Below are 12846 nucleotides of genomic sequence, written 5' to 3'. Positions count from 1 at the left end.
AGAAACTCCAGAGGCAATGGGCTCCTCTGACATTCCTGAAGCCAGGCAGGAAGAATCCCTGCCAGTAAGGAGGTCTACCCGTTCTACCAGGGGGCATCGTCCTGTGAGGTTTGTGGACTACGTTATGGGACCAGGTAGCCCCTCACGGGAAACCTCTGTTTAACCGTTGCAAGCCTGGGTACGGACTCATGTTGTTCTTTGAGCCTCCAAGGACTTATGTTTACCTATATCTTATATGGACTATCCTGGTTTATTGACACGCTGTGCCAGGTCAGCGCCCCTGTTCCCATTGTTTTATCCTGAGAGAAGAGAACGACGCCCCCTTGTCATCACTCCTTTCAGTGCGTTTAATAATTGTTACATTGTTAATGTGGTGAATATTGCATATGTCTGTTTTCTGCTATCTTTCAGGTTTGCTGTTCCAGATGGGCGGACCCTCCATGTTGCGCCGAGGACGGGCAATGTTATAGCGTGGGGGTATGTAGTGTCCCACCAGGTAAAGGTGGGCACTGCACAGGTTAATGTGTTGCATTGCATTAAATGTCATGTGCATGTTTTTCCCTGTGTTATCTGGGTGTCAGGCCTGTCAGGGTGTAGTTTAGCCTCCCAGACGTTAGAGGGAGCTGGAGAGCCCTAGTTATATATAGGAAGGCCCAGACAGGGAAGTGTTAGTTAATTCCAGGGGACTAGAGGAGTCAGCTCGTCCACCTGAAGCTCCTGAGGCTAGGATCAGCTCAGTCGAGATACCCCAGTTGCAGGATCCAACCTCCTGGGAGAAACCTACAGTTACCCACCTGATAAGAGGAGCCGTCTCAGGGTAAGCCACGTGCCCCTGATGGGCAGAGAATCTTAGGAATCATAGCAAGCAGTATAATACCTGAGGAAGGAGGTAACCAAGGATATAAGCCACCCTTTTAGGCATCCGGGCCTTGGGAATTATCAAGCCAGAGCAGGAGTTCTAGAAAGGACAGTGTAAAAGTGCAACCTGCTGCTGAGTGCTTGTGGAATTTACCCTCAGTGTAACTTGCATGTCTATTGCCTGCCATACTTGTGAATAAGCCCCTTCTGTGGAACTGTAATCTGAAGACTGTGCTACACCTGCTGTACAAAGTTGGATTTCCAGTAAAGTTTACGTTTGGTTCACTGCATACTTGTGTACCATTATCTTTCCAACCACCAACCGGCGTGCCACCGTCCAAAGGCACTGGCGTCACGAATACCACAGGGACCTTGCCCCAGGCACACAAAATACCTGTAACATCCAGGGCACCTCAACTACCATCCGGCCTGGTCCCTATCTACAGAGCGTGCCCCAGAGGAACTGTGTCTACCTCTCCTTCACTGCCACGCACCTGCCCATGGTTCTTCAAATATAGTGAGTACCCTCGATTGCCCATAACTGTGACCTCACTTCGTCATCCCCTGCAGGTCTGGCGTGTTGCACAAGGAGAACGGCCGGTAGAGGAGTATTGCTCTGACTTCCGTAGGTGGGCTACGGATACCCAATGGAACGACCCGGCTCTCAGGAGTCAGTTCTGCTCTGGGTTATCCGAAAGGGTTAAGGATGTGCTTGCATTGTATGAGACCCCCTTTTCCCTTGATGCAGTTATGTCCCTTTCTATCCGTATAGATAGACGCCTTAGGGACAGGTTGAAAGAACCGGAGAAATTGGTAACCCCTCCCAAGCAGCAGTTAGTCTGTACGGACTTAGACGAGCCTATGCAGCTAGGAGGAACCACTCGTCAGGTCCGTCCTCCTGAGGCTCGCCGTAGGTGGGGGGCTTGTTTTTTTTGTGGGAGGAGGGGCCATTTCATTAATGTCTGTCCTTCTTTCCTCAGAAACAAAAGACCGTCGGAGAACTACTAACCCCAGGCTGTGCGGAGGATGTCAGCCGGGGGGTATACGTCTCCTCCATACGTACATCGCAATTTGTGTTGCCAGCGGATATTGTTTTTGGTGTTAAGACGGAGCCTATTTCTTTTTTTCTAGACAGTGGAGCAGGGGTAAATTTGATAGATGCCCATTTTGCCCGCACTTTGGGTTTGTCTCTCTGTACGTTACAGAGACCTATTCCCATATTCGCTATTGATTCTGCTCCCCTGTCTCAGAGAAACCTCACCCACATCGTTCATAACTTACACCTTCGGGTAGGGGACCACCATAACGAGATGCTCTCATGTTATGTTCTGGAGGGGCTTCCCACTCCGGTCGTGCTGGGTCTTCCCTGGTTGGTAGCACACAATCCAGTGGTGGATTGGCAGGCCAGGGAGATATTGGAGTGGAGTGAGCAGTGCAGAGAGAATTGCTTAAATAGCAATTGCTTAGTCGCCTCCACAACTACCCTACCTACGTTTATTTCGGATTTTGAGGATGTTTTTTCTGAAAAAGGTTGTCAGAAGTTACCACCTTATCGTCCTTATGATTGCCCGGTTAACCTTATTGCCGGCGCAAAATTCCCCAAGACCAGGTTATATAATCCTTCGGGTCCAGAGAGACAAGCCATGAAAGATTATATCTCCGAGAGCTTGGCTAAGGGACACATCAGACCCTCTTCATCACCCGTGGCTGCAGGGTTTTTCTTTGTTAAAAAGAAAGATGGGGGTCTGCGTCCTTGCTTAGATTTTTGCGAATTAAATCGGATAACCATCCGAGACCCATACCCTCTTCCTCTCATTCCTGACCTGTTTAACCAGATTGCGGGTGCTAGGTGGTTCTCCAAACTTGATCTTAGGGGGGCCTACAATCTGATTCGTATTAAGGAGGGGGATGAGTGGAAGACAGCGTTTAACACCCCTGAGGGGCATTATGAAAATCTAGTTATGCCTTTCGGCCTGACCAATGCTCCTGCCGTCTTTCAACATTTCGTTAATGACATTTTTAGTCATCTAATCGGCAGGTTTGTGGTAATATACCTAGATGATATCTTAATTTATTCGTCTGATCTGAGAACACATGAGGAGCATGTCAGACAAGTACTGCAGGTCCTACGGACGAATGAATTATATGCGAAAATTGAAAAATGTGTCTTCGCCGTTCAGGAAATACAATTCCTGGGTTATTATTTATCTGCGTCAGGTTTCCGTATGGATCCTAGGAAGGTCCAGGCAATTTTGGATTGGGATCTTACTGAGAACCTCAAAGGTTCTTGGGCTTCGCGAATTTCTATAGGAAATTCATTAAAAATTATTCACTTATCGTAAAACCCCTCACTGACATGACTAGGAAGGGGACTGATTTTTCTAAATGGTCTGACGCCGCTAAAGTTGCTTTTTCCTCTCTAAAAGAGAGGTTTACCTCGGCACCTGTACTAGTCCAACCTGATGTCTCTCAGCCTTTTATTGTTGAAGTCGATGCATCAGAGGTGGGAGTGGGGGCTGTACTGTCTCAGGGTCCGTCTCCTGGCAAATGGCGTCCTTGTGCTTTCTTTTCTAAAAAACTATCTGCAGCAGAACAGAACTACGATATTGGCAATAGGGAACTGTTAGCTATTAAACTTGCGTTTGAGGAGTGGCGTCACTTCTTAGAGGGGGCAGTCCACCCCGTCACTGTGATTACGGACCACAAAAATCTCCTGTACCTCGAATCAGCTAAGCGTCTCACCCCTAGACAGGCTAGGTGGTCGCTATTTTTTACCAGGTTTAACTTTGTAATCACCTATCGTCCTGGGGCAAAGAACACCAAGGCTGATGCACTATCTCGTTGTTTCCCTGGAGGGGGTAATGTGAGTGATCCGGTGCCCATTCTACAAAGAGGAGTGGTTGTCTCTGCGGTACACTCTGCTTTGGAGGGGAAGGTGTTAGAGGCCCAGGGGGACGCCCCGGTCTCTTGCCCCTCAGAGAAATTGTTTGTACCGTTGAACCTACGTCTCGAATTATTAAAGGAACATCATAATTCAGCACTTGCTGGGCACCCGGGTGGTAAAGCAACCTTGGAGCTATTGTCTCGTCGTTTTTGGTGGCCAAGGTTGCGTCAGGATGTATTGGATTTTGTGTCTTCTTGTTCTACCTGTGCGCGCGCAAAAGTTTCACATACACGTCCTGCAGGGTCTATTACCACTCGTCATTCCCAATAGACCATGGACACATCTGTCTATGGATTTTATCACTGACTTACCTTTGTCTGCGGGTAAAACTGTGATTTTGGTAGTAGTGGACAGGTTTAGCAAAATGGTACACTTCATTGCGTTACCCGCACTACCTAATGCTAAAACTCTTGCTCAGGTATTCGTCAGTGAGATCGTGAAGCTTCACGGGGTCCCCTCCGATGTTGTTTCGGATAGGGGAACCCAGTTTATTTCTAAATTTTGGAAAGCTTTTTGTTCCCGTTTGGGGGTTCACTTGTCCTTTTCCTCAGCTTTCCATCCTCAGTCGAATGGACAGACTGAGCGAACCAACCAAAACCTGGAGACATATCTAAGATGTTTTGTGTCTGAAAACCAAGAGTTGTGGTCATCATATTTACCGTTAGCTGAGTTTGCCATAAATAATCGCCGTCAGGAATCCACTGGCAAGTCACCATTTCTGGGTGCATATGGTTTTCATCCCCAATTCTGTACTTTCAAAGGGGGGGGTCTTCTGGGGTTCCCGAAGAGGAACGGTTTTCTTCATCTCTTTCATCGGTATGGCAGAAGGTGCAAGCTAACTTGAAAAATATGGGAGGTAAATACAAATGCATGGCCGATAAGAGACGGTCGCCAGGTCCGGACCTAGGAGTGAATGACTATGTGTGGTTGTCTACTAGGAATATCAAGTTGAAGGTTCCCTCTTGGAAACTGGGTCCTAGGTTTATTGGCCCTGACAAAATTGTAGCCATCATCAACCCCGTGGCTTTTCGCCTGGAGTTACCTCAGACTTTTAAAATTCATAATGTTTTTCATAAGTCATTACTCAAAAAATATGTTCCACCTCTAGAACCGTCACCGCTGCCACCCCCTCCTGTTGTCGTGGATGGTAATCTAGAATTTCAGATATCCAAAATTGTTAATTCTCGTCGGGTCCGCCGCTCTCTTCAATATCTGGTGCATTGGAGAGTTTACGGTCCCGAGGAAAGAATGTGGGTTCCTGCGTCTGAGGTAAACGCTGACAGGCTAGTTCGGGCTTTTCATGCCTCTCATCCTGAGAGACCTGGTCCTGAGTGTCCGGAGGCCCCTCGTAGAGAGGGGGGTACTGTCACGAGGGTATCGAGAACCACGCCTGACTCCGTTATACCCGGGGTCAGGAAGTCGCAGCGGTTGGCTGCACGCTCTATTTAAGATAGGGCTGTTTTCCTTATTGTAGCTTTCTGGGTTTGCTTTGCAAACCCTTTTTGGCTCACTCAGGGATCCGTAGCTCCTTCTCCTCAGCTGTCCCTTGTCCAGCACTCCCAACCTCCTTATATTCCCCTCTCCCACTTCTCTGGTTGCCAGAGATAGAGCTTCCTGCCTGGACATCTATCCTGACCCACTGGAGCTGTGTTGCTGCGTTCTCTGACTGTTGATTCAGAACGCTACCCTCCGGATCCCTGTTGGACCTTTGTGGACTGCTGTGGTCGCCCACCTGGGTGTTTGTGTTTGTCTGTGTTTGTCTGTCCTCTCCCTGGTGTTTCCCTCTTAGTGCAGTGGTGCGTACTAGCGATCCCACCGGCCCGTTCACTATCTAGGGCTCATTTCAGGGAAAGCCAGGGTTTAGGCACGTGATCGACGCACGGGTGAGGAACCCGTCTAGGGACGTCAGGGCAGTCAGGTGCCAGCCGCAAGGTGAGTCAGGGGTCACCACCTTTCCCTCTCCCTTGGGCAGGGCTTTCCCTGTTTTCCTCCCTGTGTGTGACACCGGTCATTACAGGGGATCTGTGGATGACGGACACTGTTATGGGGGGATCTGTGGATGACGGACACTGTTATGGGGGGATCTGTGGATGACGGACACTGTTATGGGGGGGATCTGTGAATGACGGACACTGTTATGGGGGATCTGTGGATGACTGACACTGTTATGGGGGGATCTGTGGATGACGGACACTGTTATGGGGGGATCTGTGGATGACGGACACTGTTATGGGGGATCAGTGGATGACGGACACTGTTATGGGGGGATCTGTGGATAACGGACATTGTTATGGGGGGATCTGTGGATGACTGACACTGTTATGGGGGGGATCTGTGGCTGGCATTGTTACAGGGGGGGATATGTGGCTGACACTGTTACAGGGGGGGATCTGTGGCTGGCATTGTTACAGGGGGGGATATGTGGCTGACACTGTTACAGGGGGGGATCTGTGTCTGACACTGGTACAGGGGGGATCTGTGGCTGACACTGGTACAGGGGGATCTGTGGCTGACACTGGTACAGGGGGGATCTGTGGCTGACACTGTTACAGGGGGGATCTGTGGATGGCACTGTTACAGGGGGGGGGATCTGTGGATGGCACTGTTATGGGCTGGGGGGATCTGTGGATGGCCCTGTTACAGGGGGGGGGATCTGTGGATGGCCCTGTTACAGGGGGGGGGGGATCTGTGGGTGGCACTGTTATGGGCTGGGGGGATCTGTGGGTGGCACTGTTATATACCGTATGTGCCATCCACAGACCCCCCAGTCCATAATAGTGCCATTCACAGAGCCCCCCCCGTAACAGTGCCATCCACAGATCGCAATCCGAACCCCCCCCCCCGCCCGCCCGCCACCGCCGCCATACGAATATAAGATGTCATATTGAATTAATAGTTATTAAACATGCCCCCCAACTCCTATTACTACCTTACATCCTAATCGCTTCTGTAAAATCCAGGCAGGCCGGACGGCGTTTCACTGACGTCACTTGCCTGCGCCGCCTGCTTCATTCATAAAGTAGGCGGCGCAGGGTGACACGAGTTACGCTGCCGCCCGCCCGGCCTGAATTCTACAGCAGCGATTAGGATGTAAGGTAGTAATAGCAGTTGGGGGGCATGTTTAATAACTATTACTTCAATATGAGCTCTTATATTACTATACCGGAGCGGCGGGGCTATACTACACTGACTGCACCGCCCCGCCGCTATTGCCGGCCCCCAGCTCCTCCTCCCAGTCCCTCCCCGAGTCCCCGCTCTGCTTATACATTGCTGCCAGCGATGTAAAACTGCCAGCATTCGCCCCATAAGACGCAGGGGCATTTCTCCCCCATTTTGGGGGAAGAAAAAGTGCGTCTTATGGGGCGAAAAATACGGGTAGCTAAGAATTCACCGACCGTTGTCCCAGGGAGACGGATAAACACATTATAGTGAAGTGGATAAGATTTCACGTGGAGATCTGTTAGAGAAGAAAAGAAAGCTGCGGCGAATCGCTGACGGACACAGGGACCGCTGACGGACACAGGGACCGCTGACGGACACAGGGACCGCTGACGGACACGCCACTCTCAGAGAAATGCGATAAAGAAATATTGGGGATTATTAAAACATGATAAAAAATATGGCAATTTATTTAAAGAAAAACCTAGTTTTTCCTATGGGGGAGGTAGAACTGCAGGGAATTCTCCGAGGTGACAGAGGTGACGTCCCATGTTTATCACCCGAGACAGGGACAGAGAATCCCAATGCGCCATTGTCCTACATGTATGACCAGAAATGTCGTTTACGGCATTCGATGTCCATGTAGTTTATGGTGCATCGGACAGACAGAGGAATAAAGGTGCGATTACAAACAGAAATCTAATGTCCGACGACACAAGGAAATGCAGGAGGTGAAACAAACGAAGACAAGCAAAGCTACATTGTTGCAACACTGTTATGAAATGAAACCTAAGCGGCCTGATGTAGGACGGCGGCTGCTGGACGGCATTAATGAGGCTCCTGCTCTGCAGAAAATAATCAGAGATTGCCACAATACGAGACCAGGTGGACAATGTATCCTAAAGGGTTAAATGAAATCTGCAACGTGAAGGTATTTCTGGGATCAGAATCTCAGTAACTGGAAAATGCGACAGAAATCTCCTCTGTACGTCTGAGAAAACGGATGGAAATGTGAGATGATGATGATGGCGGAGAGAGATTGTATTTAGAACCCCCAGGCACGCATGATTAAGGGCGCGTGGCCTCCGAAACGTGGCGCAGCGTGGGGTAGCGATCAGGTCAGCACTAACCTTCTGAATGATACTGATACGACTGAGCGGATGATGTGGAGATCACGGGTGGCGGTATACTACAGGTGGGGCAGCAGTCGATGAGGGCGCTCCTGGTTACAGCTACTCCGGCTTACACACTAAACAGGGGTGGGGCCAGCCGCCACCCAGAAACTGTCTCTAAGGGCTGCCAGTTAACTATTTCCTTACCATAGACAGCCTTTGAGATACGTAAACAATCCAGATGAACCGTTTTACTAAGGCCTATTGCACACGACCGTAGGTGTCCCGTTGCCGTATTGCAAACCGCATTTGCGGATCCGCAATACATGGGCACTGTTCCGTGTGCAGTACGCATCACGGATGCAGACCCATTCACTTCAATGGGTCCACAAATCCGGAGATGCGGAACAGAATCATGGAACGGAGCCGTAGGGTTCTGTTCCGTACTTCCGTTCCGCAAAAAGTTAGAACTTGCTCTATCTTTTTGCGGAACGGACGAATGCAGACCCAGTCAAGTTGACTGGGTCTGGATTCATCCCGGCGGCCATGCGGAGGTTGTCTACGGCCGTGTGCATGAGGCCTAATGCATAAATAGGATACATTAACCCTTGCCCGACAGTAAACATTTTGACAACTTTAGCAGTGAACCACCGGGTTACTGGACAGTAATATGGGGGCAAATAAAGAGAGAAGAAGAAAGAGTAATGTGAAAAGGCAGTGGAAATATGATGGGGGGGCAGAAGAAAGGGCAGGGAACAAGAGGAAAGACAGAAGAAGGGGAAGGAAGAGAGTTCGGCGCCCCCACCAGGTATGATGGACCATATAGAGTGCAACTGGTCAGTCACCATGATGGTCTCCCTCTATGTACCTCTCTGATCTGGGAGGTTGGGCAGATATCTCATCATACCTCCCTGTGTATGACCTCCATGAGACAACTACACATGAAGAGGCCTCAACTACTCTTCCCATCATCCATACTGGTGACTGGGCTGATGCTGGGTTGGAGGACACAGAATGATGAGGATCTGCAATGAAATGCATCATAATTTATTAGCAAAGTGTAAGCAGCACCTCACAAGATGGTGATGACTGACAGCTGGAAGGAGTGGAAGTCCAGATCTCTGGCTCATGAATGGTATCTGTGGTGGGATCAATTCATAAGAGGACAGACTTAAAGCTGCTCTTCACGATGACCCCATGCACTACCAGAACATCTATTGGTTGGATTGTGTAGGACATGTCTACTCTACTATAGATGTTTCTCTTGTTCTACACCTTGAAAAGTCAAAGATCACAATCAGGTGATCTTCATGGTGCAGATGCATCTGGTGGACTTAGTATACGGCTTGGTAATGTTGAGGATGTTGAGGATGCATCGGCGAGGTCATTGTGGTCTGGGCTGTCATGAAGGTGACCGGCTGCTTTTGCTTCTTGATCTCACGAGCCATCTGGCACCAGGAGCAGGATAAACACCAGTAGAGCATGCAGCAGTCTCCGCAGATGGAGCCCTGTAAAAAGAAATGATCTGTTATACGTGCATGTCATCACTGCTGAACCAGGAGTGCTCCACCGCCATGCCAGCACACACCAGGAAATGTTAATTTACCCCTGTGGAATATCTAGACCGGCTACCACGCCCAACATAATATTGACCATACTCACCTTAACACGGTATCGCTCCCGGACAGCAGCCCTCATAGCCATGGAGACTGGAGGACAGGCTAAACTAGTGCCTGTGTATGCACACCATCCAGGGTCAAGGAGAGGAAGGCATAGACATTCGCCAAATTCACTGACCGTCTTACACTGGAAACATGGAAAACACCATAGGGCACAGCAACCTAGAAGTGGGGGCAGCAAGAAGAATTCAGTTTGTGAGAAAGCCCTCCACCTCATCTAGAAACATTTCACAAACTCCACCCTGTATTCAATCCAATCGCAAAAGGTGTCCAGAATTATTAACACTAAAGAATCATGCCCCAACTCTGCCAAGAGGAGGGAGACCCCAAATACCATTGAGAAACAGTAATGCATTGAGGAGTTGAGGTGTCATCCAACTCTTACCAGAGGTGGTGCCATCAACGTACAAAATCCATTCAGAGATAATCTTTCTTGACCACCAACAGACAATGCCTAGAATCCACACCCCACAACTTAATCCCGAAACAATAGCCCCCCAGGATCTCCTCAAGACAAGGACTCCAGAACATTACCCAGCAATGAAGAACCCCCAGATCTACTAAATGTTTAACATCAGTACCCCCTACTTTATCTAGAATCAGCAAGTCTCCCTTCTCTACCCAACCCACTTGAATCCACCCAACCCCTGACACCAATCCTATAGAGAATCTGCCCCTCATATACACCCAAAACCCAACACAGTCAACCAGATAACGTTCGATAGAAACCTTAACTTTACCAAGATAACTGCTGAGAATAATCATATGGAACTTACATATGCCCATGTCCTGACAACAATCGCAGATTCCCGAGCTCCATTCATTCATGTTCACGTGGGTGATTGACACCGCTTGACCCACTGGAATCGGCTGCACAGATACGGACTGCATGATCTTATGAAACAAGAAGAAGTTGATAAATCAGAAACTCAGTACAGAAGTTATTGTAATCTATGGTGGAGGCTCATGATAACACCAGCATATTAAATGGTAAACACTGTGTAGTGTATACCAATACTCCTGAACTTCTGGTCATCCACCATCTGAACCCCTCTATGTAGTGTCCACCATTGTTTCTCAGCCTCTGGTCATTCACCACCTAAACTCCTCTATGTAATGTCCACCATTACTCATCAACCTTCAATAATCCACCATCTAAGACCCTCTATGTAGTGTCCACCAATACTCCTGAACTTCTGGTCATCCACCATCTAAACCCCTCTATGTAGTGTCCACTAATATTCCTTAACCTTCAGTAATCCACCATCTAAGCCCCTCTATGTAGTGTCCACCATTACTCATTAACCTGTGATCATTCCCCATCTAAGCTGCACGGTGGCTCAGTGGTTAGCACTGGTGGCTTGCAGCACTCGGGTCCAAGGTTCGGATCTGACCAAGGGCAACATCTGCATGGAGTTTGAATGTTCACCCTGTGTTTGTGTGGGTTTCCTCTGGGTACTCTGGTTTCCTCCCATACTCCAAAGACATACTGGACCTTAAATTAGGAGCCCCATTGTGGACAGTTGGATGCTAATGTCTGTAAAGCGCTGTGGAATATAGTAGTGCTATATAAAATAAATCTAAGCCCCTCTATGTAGTGTCCACCATTACTCCTCAACCTCTGGTCATGTAAGCCGCTATATCGTATGAATGGCTCCAGGTGAAAGACTATTTCATTTTTGGTCTTCTTCCTGGACCTCTATTCATGACAGCAGCTCCCATGTCCCCTGCCTGGACCTCCATCCGTGACATCACAACCATGTCCCTTTGCCTAGACCTTCATCCATAACAGCACCCACTCATGTTCCTCTGTCTACATGTCCATCCATGACAGCACCCCCCCCCCCCCTATGTTACTCTCCCTCTTCCTCCATCCATAACAACACCCCCCAAGTCCCTCTTCCTGGACCTCCATCCATTACAGCACCCCCATGTCCCTCTGCCTGGACCTCCATCCTTGACAGTACACCCTACATTCCCCTGCCTGGACCTCCATCTATGACAGCACTCGCTATATTCCCCTCCCTGGACCTCCATCCATGACAGCACCCCCATGGCCCTCTGCCTGGACCTCTATCCATGACAGCATCTCCCTAGTCCCTCTGTCTGGACCTCTATTCATGACAGCACCCCTCATGTTCCTCTGCCTGGACATCCATCCATGACAGTGTCCCCCATAACCTTCTGCCTGGACCTCTATCCATGACAGCACCCCTCATGTTCCTCTGCCTGGACATCCATCCATGACTGTGTCCCCCATAAGCCTCTGCTTGGACCTCCATTCATGACAGCACCATAATATTCCTTTGCTGTTACACCATCCATTACAGCACCCCTAACGTTCCTCTGCCTGGGCCTCCATCCATTACAGCACCACCATGTTCCTCTGCTGTTCATCCATAGCTTTGCTCACCTTCTCCTCTGTCGCTCCTCTCCCCAGTCACTGACTGGTACCCGTTATATATAAAGCTTTTTGTGTGTGAAGGTGACCGAACCAGTTTGCTTTTTGTAGAGGAGGAAGTTGTGTGCGATGTGGATCTCCTCCTCTCGACCAGTCGCCTCACATTGTTGACTTACTAAGGTTTCCTTTTGTCCCACACAAAGACCCTTGGAGTCATTGTGAAACAGAGGGAAGTAAACCTAACAATTATAAGGATTAGGACTCACGTTTTATTTAATGTTGGTATGGAGACTGAGTCCATGCATGACAAGGACTCTGAGCAACCCTCACAACCTCAGGCCTTGACATGAGGGACCCTCCCAGCAACCCTCACAATGCTCCACCATATACAACAAACACTTCTCATGAGGCTTCTTGTCAGGAAATGAAAACCTTTATGACCACGTGGGATAACATACACTGTATACCGTACAGTACAGAACAGCAAACTTCTTGAAATTCTTTTTGGGTCCTATTCTAATAAATGTGTCAGCAAAAAGGGCCTGCCTTTCCCCATCCTGGACACCTTTGAGGACACACAGGGTAGATACCCTATTCTGAAAGTAGAGATAGCCAACAAGTTATATTTCCTGGTTAATCTATATTCTCCTGACCACAAACAACATGTCTTCTACACACAGCTCCTCCAGACTC

The 12846-nt window shown here is 49.0% G+C and overlaps 1 protein-coding gene across 1 annotated transcript; it reads right to left on the bottom strand.

Annotated features, from left to right (window-relative positions):
* Positions 1-9133: 9133 nt before the first annotated feature.
* On the bottom strand, positions 9134-12209 carry LOC122923435 (cornifelin homolog). Its single transcript, XM_044274246.1, has 4 exons — positions 12166-12209; positions 10529-10646; positions 9736-9914; positions 9134-9581 (listed from the first exon to the last, which is right to left on the bottom strand). Exons 2-4 carry the CDS (start codon positions 10641-10643, stop codon positions 9408-9410), a joined length of 468 nt encoding a protein of 155 aa, XP_044130181.1. The 5' UTR covers positions 10644-10646; positions 12166-12209; the 3' UTR covers positions 9134-9407.
* Positions 12210-12846: the final 637 nt, after the last annotated feature.

The sequence above is a fragment of the Bufo gargarizans genome, unplaced genomic scaffold (genome assembly GCF_014858855.1).
Source record: "Bufo gargarizans isolate SCDJY-AF-19 unplaced genomic scaffold, ASM1485885v1 original_scaffold_1617_pilon, whole genome shotgun sequence".
Lineage (NCBI taxonomy): Eukaryota > Metazoa > Chordata > Amphibia > Anura > Bufonidae > Bufo > Bufo gargarizans.
Note: the sequence above shows the minus strand (reverse complement) of the source record. Positions and strands in the feature narration are given on the sequence as shown.